This window comes from Dermacentor variabilis, chromosome 6 (genome assembly GCF_050947875.1).
Source record: "Dermacentor variabilis isolate Ectoservices chromosome 6, ASM5094787v1, whole genome shotgun sequence".
In the NCBI taxonomy this organism is placed as follows: Eukaryota; Metazoa; Arthropoda; class Arachnida; order Ixodida; family Ixodidae; genus Dermacentor; species Dermacentor variabilis.
Genome location: NC_134573.1, coordinates 178,294,572 through 178,313,134, shown reverse-complemented (window position 1 = coordinate 178,313,134; position 18,563 = coordinate 178,294,572). Strand labels below are relative to the sequence as shown.

At 42.1% G+C, this 18,563-nt stretch overlaps 1 protein-coding gene across 1 annotated transcript; it reads left to right on the top strand.

Moving 5' to 3' along the window:
- Nucleotides 1-129: 129 nt before the first annotated feature.
- Nucleotides 130-18,287, top strand: LOC142585877 (WASH complex subunit 1-like). The gene is made up of 6 exons (XM_075696953.1): nt 130-604; nt 1,226-1,518; nt 3,934-4,151; nt 8,703-8,976; nt 13,314-13,461; nt 16,548-18,287. Exons 1-6 carry the CDS (start codon nt 371-373, stop codon nt 16,755-16,757), a joined length of 1,377 nt encoding a protein of 458 aa, XP_075553068.1. The 5' UTR covers nt 130-370; the 3' UTR covers nt 16,758-18,287.
- The last annotated feature ends 276 nt before the right edge of the window (nt 18,288-18,563 follow it).

Here is an 18,563-nt window from a genome sequence, read left to right as displayed (position 1 = left end):
AGTTTCGTATTCAAAAGTTAAGCGCTACTGCTTTTACTAAGTAATTTACGCATAATTTCGTTTGTCTTGGCTGGTAAAATGGTAAGACTGCGATAGAGATAAGTTTTCAACTTACTACGAACAAGTCACGTGGCCTAACTTGGGAGGGCGGGGAGGTTTGGGAGGTGCATGCTCTGGAGGGCGATGAGCATGTGATTGTCTGGCTTTGCGTGCTTGAAACAAGCTCGGTGATGCTATGTAGCTGGCGGCTGGTAGGTGTGTGCAGTTTACATGCAGAGCCTTAAAGCACCAGCTGCTGTTTTTGGAACTGTGGTGATCCGGTTGCTCGTTCGTCAGCAGTTTCGGCTGTCGTCCCGGCGTGTTTCACAGCATGAAGTTTCAGCCTTACGAAGCACGTTTAATACCCTCGGACCTTCGTCACGATGAGTGTATTCTACAAGTGGCGGACAGTCTCGATCACCTCAGCAGAGTCGCCAACACAATTCTGGACGGTTTGCAGCAACGGTTGAATGAATACAAGGGCCGCCTCCAGAGCATTCAGAATCGTGCAGACTTGGCAAGAGCCAAGATTTCGGTCATACGTGGCAGCAGCAAAGCCACAAAGGTGAGCAATTGATGGGGCATTAATTGGTGGCTGTTTTAGACCTTCCTTTTTCCACTGGGTATCGAAGACCTCGTCGAGTTTAAAGAAACGCAGAACGTCAGAGTAGCTGCATCACACTCTGCTTCGGAAATTCGAAGCATCCCAGGCTGTACCTTCACAAGAATACCAATTATAAGTGAATAAGCTTATCTGGTAATGCTAAAGTTTGTCTGTGAGCAGGTTCTCCTGCAGGGCTCTGAAAATATATTCTGTAGCATTATTTATTATAGCTTTTCACAAGCCCATCGTTTCAAAAGAGGCAAAGGAAACTTCGTCTTTTAAAAGTTATACTTTTGTATTTGTGTCCTACCACTAGTGCTGGCAAATGCAACTGTACATTGATATGCTTTTGTACTGGCACTAAACCTAAGGTGAGCTTATGATGATATACTGTTTGGTGGTAAACTATATGTCGCCATATGTCTTCATGCAGTTATTTCTCCACTTTGTGCAGTTTGCACATGCCATCATCTGTGGCGATATTCCTTCTCCTTATCTAACACGTGAAGCTTGAGCATGATTGTGCAGTCTTCTTGTAGCGCTTTACTTTGTCAGTGTTCATGTTCCCATTGTATTTGTCAGGTTTTCTCCAGTTACAAGTATCCTGCAAGTGATCCAGAACCTGCCCAAGAGCTGCTGGCCTCTTTGCCAGCCGTGCCACTCCAGCCGACCTACTGTCGAGTGCGAAGTCAACACTTGGCCCCCGATGAGCGACTTCTCAAGGAGAAATTACAGTTCTTCAACGTCCGTCCACCTGCCAAGGCTAACTCTACTGCCACGAAGCCTGTCTGGCAGGATGAGGAAGGCCTTGGCAGGTTGCCAGAAAGCACAGAGAGCGTTGGGAGCTTGCTTTTGTTCAACACTGGGGAAAACCCGTAAGGAATCCGCAGTATAGTAGTTGCCATTTGTGCTGCGTTGCACAGGAATGGCATGAGCAGTGTGGCTTGGTATTTTCTTATAGACCTACTTACGCACATATTCAAAGTTGTGAAAACTACCACAAGCTTTTCAAATGTAATGCGATCACATTTAGCAAGTATAAACGTTAGGAAACACATTTAAACTCTATACTAAAGTTGTCTAGCAATGCCAGAACAAGCCTCATTGATATTATCTTGACATCATGGCATTGAGCTAAATTTGCTGACATCGTGTAGCAGTAAGGCTAGGTATGAAGATGTTGCTCTTAAAATAAGATTGCTGCACACATTTCTTAATGCTACGCTCACATGGGGCAGTGTATTATGATGTCATGATGCATTCACTTGGTACTGAAAGCAAAACTGTTTCACAGAAGCAGGTATTGTAGTAAATTGTTCAGAGTGCTCTGGTACTAACTAGTACTTTTCTGTAATTTGGAGGAATTGGATGTTCATTTAACATATAAAGAGAAATATGTCAGAAATGTCATGGCAGTACTCGTTTACTGCTCTTGATAGACTGCAAAAGCTACTTGACTGAAATTTGCCAATAACGACAAATTATGACAATGAGAGTTCACAATTTTCTTGTACTTGAAGTCCTGATGCAGAGCCCTGTCCTAGATGCATCTCTTGAGTTAAGTGTTTTGATACTGGAAAGAAGGAATGTTCCTTGCTTGCATTGCATTGCATGTTACGCTTCTTTATAATGCATGTGCCATTCAACATTTGCACGAGGTGATGAAGCTGCAAAAGCAAAGCATAGAAACTGTATAGGTCAGATGTGTTGCAAGCAAGTTGACTTGCAGAATCAGAGAATTCCTTATGTTAGCTTTGTATTGATGTCATGGTGACTTTCTGCACACATTTAAAAGTGAATCTGTCAATTTTGCGAAGTTTCTATATCTTACACTGTCTTACAGACACATAAGTATATAATGCATGGGCTCACCCCAATCTGGTAAACAGTGTTACAAGTGGAAGATAGTACCAAGGCTGTTATCATTGTGCTGGTGCCTTTTAATTTTTACTGTAAAAACTGTTATCACATATGCTCCCATTTGCAAACTGCAAAGAATGTTAATTGAGTAAAAAGAAGCATTCTATACTCTCACCTGAGAGTTATTAATTGCTGTGTGACATGCCCATTCGATACAACCACACATAAAAGCTAAATCAAAAACTCGTGTCGTACTAATATACTTCTATGTAGGAAAAAACTGCCATTGGTGTGATCATAGCAAGATACTTCTAAGCGACCAGTGCTGGTGTGGAGCATTGAAATAGGTTTCTTTGTAGCATTATAGCTCAATAGCAACTTTTCCACACGTGAGTTTTCCTCCACCTTGTGGAGGAAACACAGCAGTTCCTCAAATAATGCACAGTGTTTAGCTGGTGATTGTGCCTGTGTACTCCCCTGCTTTTAATTTATGTAGTGAGCAAACAGTTGCATTTGACTTTCCTGTACTTCATAGCTTACAGCAGTGCAGTGGCCAACTCGTGTTGAACCAGTCTGGCATGAGCCTTGCATTACCTCCTTCACAAGTACAGCGAATATTTTGAACTCATCTTGGATTAAGCCTGTCTGTGCTTTATAAAATGAATCGCAATGTCTAGATCCTGCCATGTTGCACTTCCTGAATGCCCAGGTGAATTGAATTGAGTTTACATTAAGATAAAGACAACTGCCATAAATTTAAGTACACCTACCGTAAGACAATTCGAACAATGATGACGTATCTATAGCAGCTTAACTTTAGCAACACAGGCATTAAGGAGTAAACTTCAAGAGCTTTTGAAGGAAGACACATTAAGCTAACATATTTATGTCACTCCAAACAAGTCTCCAACACCTTCCGCAACAGAAACAAAGGCAGGTTTGCATTAATTCTGCCAGTGAGTGTATTTATCATCGGAGCAGTCTACACCAAGGTACTCTGTACACTTCCTTTAGCTGAGAAGTAGGCAGGAAATAACAGTATCAAGAATGAGGTTGGGAAATGATAAATTATCACATATCCGTTGTGGTTGCTTAGTGGCTTTGGCGTTACACTGCTAAGCACGAGGTCGCGGGATCTAATCCTGGCTACAGCGGCCGCATTTCATAGGGGGTGAAATGCAAAAATGCCTTTGTTCTGTGCATTGTGTGCACATTAAAGAACCCCAGGTGGTCAGAATTAATCCGAAGTTCCCCGCAATGGTGTCTCACAATCAGATCATAGTTTTGGCATGTAAAACCGCAGAATTTAATTTTTTTATTATCATTTCATTTGACATTGGCTTGCTAAATCCAGTGCAATTACTTACATGTGTTTTCCGTGCTTCTACAACCACGCCAAAAAACCCTGGATGTCACACTTATGTCTCCAGGTACACAAGGTATGTACAGCAAGACCCCTTAGGTGGAGCCAAGCGAACAGCAACTCGGACAGAAGAGGCACCCACAGGGCCAGGGCTCCTTGGGGCAGCTCCAGCTTCCATGAGTGGAACAGGACAACGTGGGGTACCACAGGAGGGGTTCCTGTACAGCCCAGGCATGGGCCAGGTACCACAAATGGATGCACCAGCTGCCCTTCCTCATTTGCCAGGTGAGGGTGTTGGGGATGTCCACGCTTTGTCGTGCCCTGTCACAGTAGATCAAGAACCCTCCAAATGAACAGGCTTAGCTACCAGTGCATTCTCTGTAAGTAGTGTACATGCATGACGTCATAAATGCCACCAATACCTCATCAGGCCTATCCAGAGCCTGTTTGTGCGTATTTATTGCCTTGGTGTTCAAATGCCATTGTGTGTTTTTGTTTTCTCCTACTTCAAAAACTTCGATCTGGAAAATTTTATGCAGTGGAGCTAACTCTTCTTTTGCTAAGCATTTCAGCTTGCAAACAAATTGTTCCACTTCTGTGACAGCAGGCAGCGACGACTGCAGTTTGAGAGAACCATGGCCTCCGAGATCAGAATTTTGCAGGCAACTTCAACAGAGTGTTAGAAGTTTGAAAGTGGTAGATAAAAGTGAAATACCTGTGATTTGCTTCCTGGCACATTGTACTATGGCATGCCCCGCTCTTTGGTGCAGTTTAGATATCACCAGTTGACCTGCAGTTACCCTTCGGCAACACTAAACTCCAGTGACCCATGATGCTATGAAAACATCTAAAAAAAGAATTATGCAGAGTCCATACCTGATGTCTGTCCAGGTACGCAAAGCTTTTTTAGATTTGGAGAACAATCCATTGAAACACAACACATGGTACGAACAAAGTGCAGCACTCTTTATTTACAGATTACAGTACTGGTGGTGCCACAGTGAGATGAGAGATGTGCTGTGAATTCTCTCAGCCACCATGGCGACCCTTGCAGAGCAAAATTAAGTTTCCTTCAGCATTAAAATGTGTTGAATCACAAGACATGACATGCTTGACCTTGCATAAATGCACAACAAACAATAAGAGATGCACAGAAAATTTCAGTGACGAACACGCTTCCTAACTCTGCTAGAAACTAGAAACTCAGCTAGGATCATCAGTTAAAAGTCAACCATATGAAAGCAACAGATAATGAAGCCAAGGAAAGCATAGGGGAAATTATATTTTATTTTTAATTGAGGTGTAAAAATGAAAAAGGGAATGAAAGTGTATGGAAGACAGTAGGAGCTGAACCCCCTTATGAGCACAGCAAGCTGTCTTTTTGTTCACTTTCATTTTCCTGTACCTTATCATTTCTACACTTCAATTGAAAAAGAAACATGAGCCATTCCACTCTGTGAAGGTGCATGACCAGTGAAGCTGTTGAAAACCACCACTACAACTGCTGAGGGTGGTATGCAATGCTTTATGGCTTTAGAGTAGTGGTAGTAGTGCTATGTCATAGTAATGGTGGGAATGAGAGTAATCATAATTTTGACAGCAAACCACGGCCCAAAGTGGTGCTGCAACAACATTCAAAACAGTTGATAAGCTGGTTATTTTATATACGAAGGGCTAGGGTCATTGCACCCCATGTTGAAAGCTGGAGTTGCCGGTGCAGCTTGTGCAACAGTAATCCTTACTAGGAAAAGCTTGCGGGGAGCACTATGTGCTTCACATTGCTATCACGAGCGCCTTATCATCAATTATGTGGTTCAGATTTTTTTTTTACCTTGTAAGCTGTTGTAAGTTGTGTACCTGTAAGCTGTAATAGTAAGCTGTTTGTATGTTGTATGCGTGATTTTTTGTTTCTGTACCCTCCTTTCTGAAGAGTAGGCAGGCGTTATGCCCCTTCCAGTGGCAGTTGCCAGCCTGTTCCTCGCTTCCTCTTTCCTGTCGAGTGTATATATGTTTTCAAAACAAAACAAAGAATGTGTGTGCCGTTCGCTGCACTTTGCCTTACGGGGGTATGAGCCATTGATAATGAGTTTTCGAAATGCTGTTCTGTGCGTTGTACGTGTGATTCCGAAGAATGTAAGCACTGTTCACTTCTTATTGCTGAGTGCTTGTAGCCTCTGCCTTACGGGGCTATGAGCGATTAGAGTGCTTGCATGCTTACAGGTGTATGGGCCATTGATTGTGATAGTTTTTGTTCACGGCAAACAAAAATACATGGAACCCTAGCCATATACAGCATTGCTGTAAAACAGATCATTTCGCTTATGTTTTCCTTGGCTTCATATGGTTGTGACTAATATATGTGTCCCACGTAACTTGTGTCAAAATTTAAATATATGCAAGTGCCACGTAACCGGACAGAACCAAGGTTAACCTGGGTTAACCAAGGGCAAGTCAGACTATTTTTATATTTTGCCTAATTACATAGTTAGTACTAATTAATTAACTTCTCAAATATTATATTCAGAGAAATTTGTCAATGGTGAGAATTGTGAACCGTCCTGAAAATTTTCCGATTTCGTCACGAAACACCCTTGTAATCCAATGTTGTTAGACAAAGAGCCTGCTTGGATCCCAGAAATAACATTTGAGCAAGTTCACGTAGCCTCATCTTAAGTAGGTAACAGCTTTCATTCTTGTCAGTGTCTTTTTTGCACTGTTGCTTAAGATGTATGCGACTAAAGGGCCCATAGGTCTTGGCAGGTGCCCAAGAAAGCAGACTGGGACACATCATCATTGTGGCAGGTCTCAGTTTATTCCATTAGACATTGGCTGGTACTAGCATGTCAAGCTGAGCACTGGTTTAGGTTGAAATGTGAGCATGCTGTGAATGTGTTGATGCTATTTGAACGGCTGTCACTACTACACACTCGAAATAAACTGGGGCGAACTTCTGAAGTTCAAGTTCATAAACTTCCTGCACTTGTCATCGTAAGGAGTGTACACAAACCATAGACAGCAGTTGAATTCAGCAGTATGCATTCACTGCGCACTTCCCTGAGCACACAAGTGGACAGAATTTATAGGCATTGCCAAGTTGGTACAGTAATTTCAGTCAGAATAAGTGCTTGTCAAGCAAGAAAACGTTGACCCTTTTCACTTGCAGCATGGTAAGCGAATGTTACTAAGGGAGGCAATGTGAGGAGTGGGTCACAATAAAGTACATCAGTGGGTTTGAATGTATAAGGGTTGCAATACTGACATGCTGTTTGTAAGTAAACAAAAAATGTATTTTAAGAATATCTGAACTATCAAACTGACCATAACTTCATAGTTATCTGATGTGGTGGCTTAGTGGCTATGGCGTTGCACTGCTACGCATGAGGCCACGGGATCAAATCCCGGCCTCAGTGGCTGCATTCCACACAGAGAAATATGCAAAACCGCTCATGTACCATGCGTTAGATGCACATTAAAAAACCCCAGATGGTAAAAATGATTCTGTAGTCCCCCACTATGTGCCCCATAATCAGATTGTGGTTTCGTCCTGTAATATCCCCCTTTTTTTAACCTCTTACTTAACAAAATAAACTAACAAAAGGGCTTTTATTCTTTAGTTTGCACTGTTTTGGTAAAAACACTGTTGATTTTAAGTATATGTGACATGGGCTCTGTATTCACTAATTTGATATATAATTGATTTAGATCAGGTGATTGAACTAATACCCTAATAAAATTGCAACTTTATTGATGTGTGACTTATTGTATTGGCTTTAGCAACTATACTTTCACATAGTCAGTACATGTCTACCTCAAAACCCAGGATAGAAACCACACTTGTCAGCTTTGTTTAGCGATGTGTTTGCTGTTTGTACTTACCGATTTTGTTCAAGATCAAAAAAGCATTGTCATGTATGATGTCAATGTAGCCTACTATTGGAAAAGTGAGGTTCTTGGTCTGAAATTGCCCCCTGTCGTATAAGCAGAAACAAAGCAATCTCACAGCTGCTTGGTATGTTTTGTTCAGGAAGCTGCCTAGACTAACCCAGTTATTTTTGACAGAGTAACAAGACAGATATCAGCACAAAATGCTTTATGAAATGACCAGATGTGATGTACATAGTCATTAGGTCTAGATGTAGATGTGTTGTAGATGTGGGGGCTGTACAAGATGCTGGTTCAGCAGCCAATGTGATGTGTGGCACCCAAAATACATGCTGATCTCATCCTCATCCACCTCATCAAGCTTAGTTGTTTGTTCCAGTGCAAAATCTTTTGCAGTGCATTAGGCAAGGGTGGAGACAGTAGCACACATACACACTGTCCTTGTTTACTACACTGATGAACCATCTCGCCAAGATAAAGTTCTGTTCATTCCACGCTTGTGAGCTGTGCTTGTGACACTGTGGCTAGCAAAACGGCACCTTGTGGCTGAGCAGGTGTGAATGGAAGCAAGTGATACCTTCAACAAAAAGAGGGCTTGTCCAAACTGCAACTGAGCCTGGTAACCATGTTTCTTTAAACTTCTTCTGCGAGAGGTACAAAGTGTAAATGCTGCTTCTACATTACTGAATAAAACCTGGCTGCATAACCATTTCTCGTGGTGTTACCACAAGGTTATGTGCTCAATTCATGGCCACCACAGATGCATCCTGGTGGGGGTAAAATACAAAAACACTTGTGTGCTTAGATTCAGATGTGTGTTAAACCCCAGTTGGTCAAAATTATTTCTCACCATGGCCTCTCTCATAGCCTGTGTGTCGCTTTGTCACATTAAACCTCACAGGTTAATTTGAATGACATTGCTTACTAAAGATCTTGTGGATGGCACCTCTGCAGGCATAGCTGATGACCTGTCCTATTCAGAAGACTTGGGGCCATCTATTGCACCATCGTGGCTTCCAGAGCTGCCTGAAGTGCCGGCTGATAGCTTCGTGGATGTTCCACCACCCCTTCCTGAAGGGGATGCCACTGACCTACCTCCACTAAGTACCACTTCTGAGCCAGTGGTGGAGTGTCCGCCTCCCCTGGAGCCAGATGAAGTGCCAGAGGTGCAATCTGAAGAGGTTGTGCCCAGTCAAGATGCCGCGAGTGTGCTAGAATCAAGTACTAGGCAAGTACTCCACATAGGGCTCTCTGGTGCAGTCAGGGTGTCTACCAACTGGGAAAACCGGGAATTCTCAGGGATTTTGAGTAGTCTGGAAATACTCAGAGAAAACTCAGGGAATGTTCGCTTCTATCAGGAAAAATTAGCTGTAATTAAAAGGGAACGAAAGTCTCGGTAATGCTGGTTCGAGCAACAGAGAGGGATCATAACGAATCATCTTTGACGCCATGTCGTCGGCTGGAGGAGTTGCCAGTGTACAGTCAACGACCGACTTTCCGGACGCCCGATAATTAGGGCGGCTTCGTGGAACCACTACATACCCCACAAAGTCAATGTATAAAAATGTCTGAAATTTCGGTCGCAATAACCCTTCGGCGTCCGATAACCCTTCGGCGCTTTTGTATGCGGATCTATTGATCTACCACCGTGGCAAACGCTAGGCCTAGCTGCTTTGTTCGGCGCCGTGTTTTTCATTGAAAGGATTCGCCGCTGTCACCAATGGCACCGACTCCGACTTTGTGGTCCTCGCAGTTGGCTTCAAAGCTTGGAAAGCACGACGCGTTGCATAGCATAATGCAGGTTCCCAAAAGTAAGCTTCGCCTGTATACTGCAATGTTACGCGGTGAAGCATACGCTAAAGTATTGCTGTGAAGCATAACAAGCGTGGGAAGGGGCAATTGTCACGGGACACAGTATGTATTCCTTAATTATCCACACGTCCACCCACAATCTCCTGTCAGAGTACGAGCACCGAATTGTGTAATAAGTGTACTGGCAGGCCTTTTGGTTGTGCCTGCAACGATTTGAGCCATTAAGGGCAGTAAAAGACATGCATTCATTTTTTCGAACTGCTCCATTTTTCGGACGTTTTTGCGGCACCTATGAAGTCCGAAAAAACGGATGTTGACTATACAGCCGACCAAGAGGATGCTTCAAATAGTCCGTGGTGCGAACGCACGGTGGAAGGAGGACGAGAACAGAAAGGACCTACGCATTGAGGAATTAACAGGAAAGGAACCGTGCCACTGCTTATTCCAAGGAGCTTGAGCTCAAAAAACAAAGTGTTGGCTGACGCCGAGATGTAGGTTTCTCTCATCCAAACCAAAATAAACTCTCTAAAGTAGTGAAACGCAACACTGAGGCATCGTGCGCGTGCTGCGAGTATGTCGGGACAGTTCAGGTTGACATACCAGCTGTTGAGACAGAATCTCGCTTGCGACAATGTTCGGGCCTCATACCAATGAGCTTGCTATCAGTTAATAGAAATAGCTCATATTTCAATCAGTCGCAGCATCCACATTTGTGGACGCGACCTATTTTTCGTATTTCTGTGCAGTGGTAGCAAGGAATAGAGCACAGAAATTAAGCTTAGGGTAAATTTATCAATATCAATTATCAATTCAAGTTTATTTGCATCTATACATGTACAGATGACAGGAGTGCAGACAACCTTTACCTAATTTACTTATATTCTACTTCCGAGTGATATGTATTGTTACAGAGTACTGCTTTAGTGAAGGCACTACCATGTTTTATGTGACGTTTGACGTGTGGCATGGCGGTACCAACCTTGAAATATACTTTTTCTTTCTTGAATTCGAGTGGGGGATTTAATTCTTTTTATGAAGAAACATAGCATGGCTGACTTTATAATATCCAAATATTTAATTACCTACTCTAATTCTGATAACTCATCATAAAATGCTCAGAGTCATTCTGCCACCTTAATTTGCTTTCAGTGAAGTCTCAAACACCATCTATGCTTCACATATGTATCGACAGTCGATCATGATTCGTGCCTGAATGGTATATCTGAAAATACCTGTTTCTGTGTGCATCTCATTTTATTCATATTTGAGAACGTTTGATTCGATTTGCAATAAGCTTTACCATTTTTTTTTCAAAGATATTTTATTTGCTGTGCATTTTACTAACCCCTCCCTTCTGATTTCTTTTTGAATAAAATAAACGCTGCTCCTTACTATTGAAACTGGATTGTCTTTTTTTTTATTTTTTAGCATGCTTACTAGAGAGTGACAACATTGGGCGACATGTCAGCCCATCTTTACAAAAAGCAAAGTTCTGTATTACTCGGGGAATTTTGCAATGGCACTCGGGAAAAAGCTTGAAAACTTGGGGAATTTGGAAATGTCAAGTTGGTAGACAACCTGTGCAGGGGCATGAATAAAAAGGTAACCAACGTTGCTGGCTCTTCCACATTTTATGTGATGCTAGCGGGCACAGAAATGCACAATCAATGCCAAGAGTTTACAGGATGTGGGTTTTACAGTAAAGCTATGTTTTTGCATGGTCTTGGCACCCGGAGTACAGCTAGACACTGCATAATGTTCTTGTGATGAAACGTGGAGTGGACTCTGAAATCTTGCATAGGCTGCATGAAAATCCAGCAATATCATAAAATACATCTCTCATGAATTCCTTGTTAGTGCATACTTGCTAATAAAGAAACGGCGACTGCTGTTTTGAAGTCAAGATTATGCATTTCAACGTAGCGCAACTCCAACAAAGCTTTAAAGACAGTTGCTAGCCACTTTGATGTCCCACCATCAACAATTCACTCTCGTCACACCAAATATCAGTGTCTATCTTACTGGATAGCCACTATGGCATGGGCTGTTGTACCTCAGTGGCTGATGCAAGGCTTTTAGGTTTCTAACCCTTCGAGTGCCAGGTGTTTTGAGCATATCCAGCTGCTGTCTGCTGGAAGATTTTCCAAAATGTATCAAATTCAATTTCTGTCTAAATAACACATTAGCAGGGTTTAGATTCTTATGGTATATATTGGCAGTATGTTGCTGAACCTTTTACAAAGTTTCTTGATGTGACTATTCATACAAAAAATTAGTCATTAGGCAAATTAATTTCATTTATCATATGCCTCTTCATTGCTATCATAGTCACTCAAAAGCATACCTTTGTCTGTATAGGAATTCTGCAAGTCAGAGTTCACAAGAAGCTTCTGAACTTACGCATCATTCAAAAATTGCACAGGCTTCTTGCAACGGTCTGCTATGGCAAAAAAACGAGAGATGCGAGCTTGGAGATAGACGTGAGCAACACTAACAGATACAGTCGAATGCCATTAATTCGACCCTGGCGGGACCGACGAAATGATGGAATTATCCGGCGGGTCTAATCAAACAAAATCCAGAAATAACGCTGTAGCACACTACTGATTCATTTGGCTGTATTTCCCTGATTCTAACACGCACCCGAATCAAATGTGCACCCACTTTCTTTGTGTCCAAAGTAAAAAAATACTAACCTAAAGATGACACTAACGCTCCTAAACAAAGTAGAAATCTAACCTAACCTGCAAGTAGAACAACCTGCAAGTAACAAGTAGAAACCTAACCTGCGCCTAATTTTTTAGAAAAAAAAAATGCCCAAGAGTTTAATGTCTTGCACAACGGCAGCCAGTTTTCTAAAGTCAACGTTGCCGCAGTACATTTTTGTTATGCGGTAAAGCATACGAAAGCCGCAAAGGCTGTTTTTGGTATCGTGACCAATTGCACCGCGCAGACAATTTTCAGCCCAATTTTCGTAGAAAACAGAAAAACTCTCATATTAGAATCGGGTAAGTACCGTAAGCACACATTGTTAACTACGATTATTGCTTGAAAATTTTCCTATGGTCAGCTGAAAATAAGTATTTTCGACTGGAGATGACGAGTTCAGTGCATTCGCTGTCTCGTAAGCTCCACCAAGACAGGCACTGCCTCTAGATGGGTCACAATAGAGGTCAAGCGCATGCGTGCTGGCTGGTCAATTTCGAATTAGCTGGCAAAGGCCAATTTTAGGATTGAAATAACTAGGTTTGGTCCCATAGAAATGCATGGGCACCAGCCGGGACCCTCGGGCGGTGCCTTCGGCCGAGATCGAATTAACAAAAAAAATGTCAAATTAGTCCGAGTCAAATTAATGGAAGTCTACTTTACAAGTAAGGTTAGCTTTACCGCACCACCTGTCATACACTACAAACAAAAGCAGCCACACATTTCAGTCCAGTATGTATGGCTCTTTTCATTTGCAGATTTGGAGAAAAGCAAAGAGGGAGTGTAAATTGACACGGCTTTACTTGGGCTCAGCAAGCTGTGTGCTGAGGCACCCAGATGAGCCCAACATAATTATGGTTGTAGGTGTCGTATGTAGTTGTCTCTGCTGTTCACCATGTTAAGTGAACACCAACTAGCCCAGCTCTGAACTTTTGGGGCTTTGTTGTTTTTTGCATCAGTGATTTCATCCCAAAGCTTTTGAGGAGTCGATCACATGTGGGAAGTGAGTCATGGTGCTGATCTGATTGATGGCTCTCTACCTTGCAGGTCAAGCAATGCAGAACCACATGCAGAGTTGTCGATGCCTGTGACAGAAGATGGCAGTGCCCGCGCCAGCCTGCTGGAGTCTATTCGACAGGCCGGCGGCAAGGCAGGCCTCAAGAGTGTGCGTCGTCCACAGCAGCAACGCAAGCAGGTGGCGCAACCTCCCATGCCCTATGTTTGTATTATAGTGGTCTTCATGAGTGTGGCACCGAGTAGTTTGAGTGTTTTTTACCTTCCCCTTTTGTTTCTCACACAAAGCATGCATTGTGCAATATTCAGAGTGGTACTAGGTATATAATTATTTCGTGGAGACACATAAACACCACACAAAGGAGAAAGAAAAATAGGACAGTGAGTGTCTTCTGATAAGGACACCATGCTCACCACTGTGAAGAGGAGTAATGAATGAAAGGAATAAGAGAAGAAAAAGGCACAGAAAAATTCATCACATCACACATGGTACAGGAGCATCACTACGTACGAGAGTCAGGTCAGCCCTGCGGTTGAAAAGAATTCTAAAACAATGTTGATTTACTGTGGCTGGCCATAAAGCATCTAGAATGCAGAAAGCCAGATTCCCACACATGGTTCTTCACAACTACTTTCCCACATGTCTTGAATGCAAAGCAGTACAATGTAGTAGAACTGTGACAGCAGTATGGGATTAATGAGGGCATAACTTTTGTAGGAGTAATGCCCCATAATTGTATATGTGTAAATACAGTATACTGTTGTGATGATGCAAAAGGCTTTCCCTTTCTCCTAACTCGCAAAGCTTAAGCCATAAAATGCCAGTGTTCTTTAAATTAGCATTGTGATATTACAGCGGCTGCAAGCCTACTGTGCCTTTTCAAAAAAGGCTGTGTGTGGCTCCAATGTCAGAGACTGGGCTGTGGCAAGCATCCGCCACTGCTTGTACCAAGAAGCGGCATATGCACAAGACCCCCATGTGTAGCTTGCACAATTTTAAAGGCAGCAGGTGTACCCAAGTTGTGAAAAAGGTCTATAGGAATGTGCTGCCATGTAAACTTGTTAGAACTAGTTATTAATCAAAGCTGTGATTTTCTTTTCATAACTAGAAAAAAAATGATCGAATTAAATTGTTCCTTGCCATCTATTGCTTTATTTTGTTTGTTACAGTATAACATACCACAAAATTAAATACTATCTGCTTTGCCTTTTAGGCAAAGCTGGGAGTATTGGGAAACAATTTGCGACTCTTTGGCAATTGAATACATGTACAAGTAACGTACACTCGTAGATTTCCCTTTATTGGCACAGAAAGTAATCTTCATGTTTGAATGCTGGGAAGCAATGTTGATGGCTTGTGGTTTTGAGATTTTTGCTCCAAACAGCAAGAACACTTCAGTTCTCTATGACCACATGTTACGTCTACCTGTGATGAAATGCTAGGTCATAAAGCATCTGTACACTGGCTAGATTTTCTTTTTCTGTGGACACAATTGCCTATGCCTACACACCACAGGGGACTAAATTTGCGTCTATTGTACATTCTATTGCACAGACTTCAGTTACAGTCAAACCTTATTATAAGAGTCTCACCCAACACATGTACCTCCATTATGTCCTATGTTCCTTACTATAAAGCATATATTCATTGCCCACTGATATCGGCAAGAAACATTTTAGATTTAATACTTTGTTATAGTACCTGATAGTTTATTTTATCTGTATTTGCTATAGCATTATTCGACTAATTGTTTGTTGTTGGCTGAATGTTTGAATGTTGACTGAATGAATATGCCCTGGTGTGTTCACCACCTTTGCCCGTTCCTCTTCTTTTAGGTCATTATTCAGTTGTAGTTGTAGCAACATCGACATCGAGGAAGATGAGGAGAATGGTGGCTGGCTAGGAACAGGCCATTGCCTAGGAATTGAATCGAGCGCGTGGCTCAGATCACGTGCAGCGGATGCAAGGGCCAGGTCATTTATCCGCCGAGGAATGACCGTCAGCTAGGGCCTTCTGCACAGTAAAAATGTGCTCCGGTTTATTGCGGCTCATCATCATCACTGATTTTGCATGCCACATAGGAATGCAGCTGTATTTGCACACATTCTGTCTTTCCATTTGAAAGCATCATATAAGAGGTAAAATGGCTCACATTAGCACAACCTTTAGACCATGCCATAATGTACCTGTTATTGGAAGTTGGAGTGATTTGTACAGTTAATCACAAAAGTTTATAAAACTACTTGTCCCATGCAGCCTTGTATTGACATTTTCAGCCTGTACTATTTTATGTGAACAACAGTGTGCAATTTTACTGGCTATGGTCAGAAACTGCTTGGAAATGCAGCATTTTCTGAAATCCTGTGGTCCATAACGTGTGCTATGTTTAGTACATCTGCGTTTAATGCTGTACTATAATTATTAATATGCAGTCACACTGGTAAAATCTGATCGCATTGCCTTTTATTTGTAAATTGAAATGAAATACAGGTAGCTATATAGATACTAATCATTATAATGTGCAATAATAAGTAAAAAAAAAAAAGCTTGCACAAAAGCACTTAGCTAGGTCAGTTTTGGAGAAATTAAGAAAATTTGCCACACAGTCTAAGAATATTAATTTCTTAGTGTCGGGGATATCAGCATAGTTACCAGAAATAGTTGCTGTTAGGACTGCTAGCAGACACTCTAAAGCAGGTGGGCTTCTACTGTGTGGTCTTGTGTGGTTGTAAACTTACACATTCTCAAACTCTTATCACCTGAATTTCTTTTCTTTTTTACCTAGAGAAAAACGTTGAATTGCTCTTGTATGTGGGGTTAGAGCATCCCACCATTTACTACTGCAGGGTGAAATTTGTAAGCTTCTTATGAAAAACTGAACTGGGCGTATAGTGCACTAGTGAAGAGAATGCTGCATGTTTTCTCACTGTATGTCTTTTGACATAGAAGGCAAACTGTTTCACATCTTATTGCTGCGTATAAAAAAAGTTGGTATTGAAAAGACAGTGTCTGAAATTTGTACTTGTGAATAGATGCAGCTGTAAAAGTTTCAAGGAGAGCTCAGCCTCCATTAGCAGCTGCATGTGCAGAGCTTTCTTTTCAAAGTGAAAGATGGCAATCTGACAGCATGTTTTTAATGGACAATTACATGTTATGTTAGAAACTACTTTTGCTTTCTTAAGGGTCCCGTGCTGATTTAGGAGCTCAGAACTGGTTTATCGTAAAAGTTCAACAACCAACTAGATGAGCTTAATTTCCCTTTGTAGGTGGCACCACCTGGTGGTGATCTCATGTCTGACCTGAAGAGCAAGCTGCAGCTGCGGCGCAGAGGTATCTCGGGTGAGACAGATCATGCAAGCAGGCCCACAACTGAAGTCACATCGCCTTTGGACAGAGTGCTCGAGATGATCCCCCCACCCAAGGTGGAGTCCGAGGAAGCCAGCACCACAGACACTGAGTGGAATGACTCTGACTAAGCAGCACTCCTGGGGCCGTATTCTGAAATGTTCACCTTCCGCGATAGTCACATTCAATAAATCAAGCGACTGCTTACCCGTGACGTCGGCGTGCACTACCAACGCGCATTGTCGACCGCTTCATATCGCATGAGAGCGCGCACCGTGCGAACGCAGAGCTGCTCGGGTGTGTTGTTTTCGAGTGTAGTGGCCGCAGTACGGGTTCTGCGCACTGACTGTGGTTAGTTATGGCAACTTTAGGTAAAATAAATTGAATAAGGAAGTGTGAAATGTTTTACTTTAAATTAATGAACAAATATCACTGTGAAACAACGCGTGTAAGATGCCACCAAAAAGGCTACTGTAAACTACCACCTATCATCTCTACTACACTCCACCATCAACTGAACGCCAAAAGTCATGTTCATTTATTCAATATGTGTCAAGAGCACCCATCGACACTGACGTTAAAATAATGTAGGCCAGAACTACTAGATAGCGCTCATTATTTTCTGGTTTTGCTAAAACCGCCAATCAGTGCGCGCCGTTGGCGGAGGCGTGGCCAAGGCCATAAGTTCGCGGAAGGCGAACATTTCAGAATACGGGCCCTACTTTCACCACACCTACAGATATTGTATGACTTCACTGGAAGCATTCCAAAGGAGCAGGCCAACCTTTTTCTTTATTTCATTCCCCTCCTTTTTTGTGTTGGGTTTAACAAATGAATTTGCATCAATCTGTGCTGTTATACTCTGGTTGGTTACAGGAGTCTGCAGTAGTCACCTGAAAATATCCTAGACTGCTGCTGCTATTAAAAGAAGATTTAAAAGGGTGCACATTCGACTCTGGTAAAGCTGCTGGAAGATGTCATTTCGTGAAAGATTACTATGCTGAAGGTTAACGCATAAAGCTTGGCCTTTTTGGTTGCTTAAGTTGTGTGACCTAATTATAGTGGTAAAGATAAAACATATCTGTTTCATATTGTAGTCAAGTTTTTACCACTGTAAACATGTCTTACAACTAAGCTGGAGGAGCTGGTTGCGGTGTTGGGCTTGTGCAATTAACAAGTGAAATTGCTTCCGCTGATTAGTGTTAAACTTAAGTTGCTGTTTGTGCTCTAAGTAAGCTGCTGGCAAATGCCATTCTGAGGAAGGACAACTGAGCTGTAGAAGCCAGTTCTCTCGCTGCTGTTATAGTACTGAAAAATGTTGGGTTCAGTTAGAGTACACAGAACCATCTGGAGCAATTTTTTTCTTTTCTTCTAGAGATGCGACTTTCACTGCAGTAATTGCTTAATAGTATGAATTAGATTGACCCCATTTTGCTGCCATGAGAAACAAACATTGAGTGTGCAAGGAAAAAGCAAGTAAGTCTCTTATACTTTTGTATAAGTTTGGTGGAAATTAGAAGTGCCTAGTGTATCACAACCAAAGCTGTCCTTGGCGTACAGCATGGTTTGGTCACTTTTCCAGTTGGGGAATTTTCTTTAGGTCTGCTGTTTCATGTGCGTTTCATACTGTCATTTGACTGAATTAAACTGCAGTCCTTGCATTCATGTCTTTTTGTCTTCATCAATACTCTGCAATCATTATTAACTATTACTGCACTATCCAGTAAGCAACACTACCGCAGGTGTAGAAATAAATTTTTGAAACCATATTCCATACAGATAAAAATTTGTGGGGTCTCAAACATACTCTTGGGACAAAGGAACGACAACACAGTAGTGCAGTAGCGCAACGCAGTAGTGCAATGTTTAGCGCATTTACTGCACCTTGCATACGCCAATACAGCCAGCCAAATTATTACCATTAGAACATGCCGATG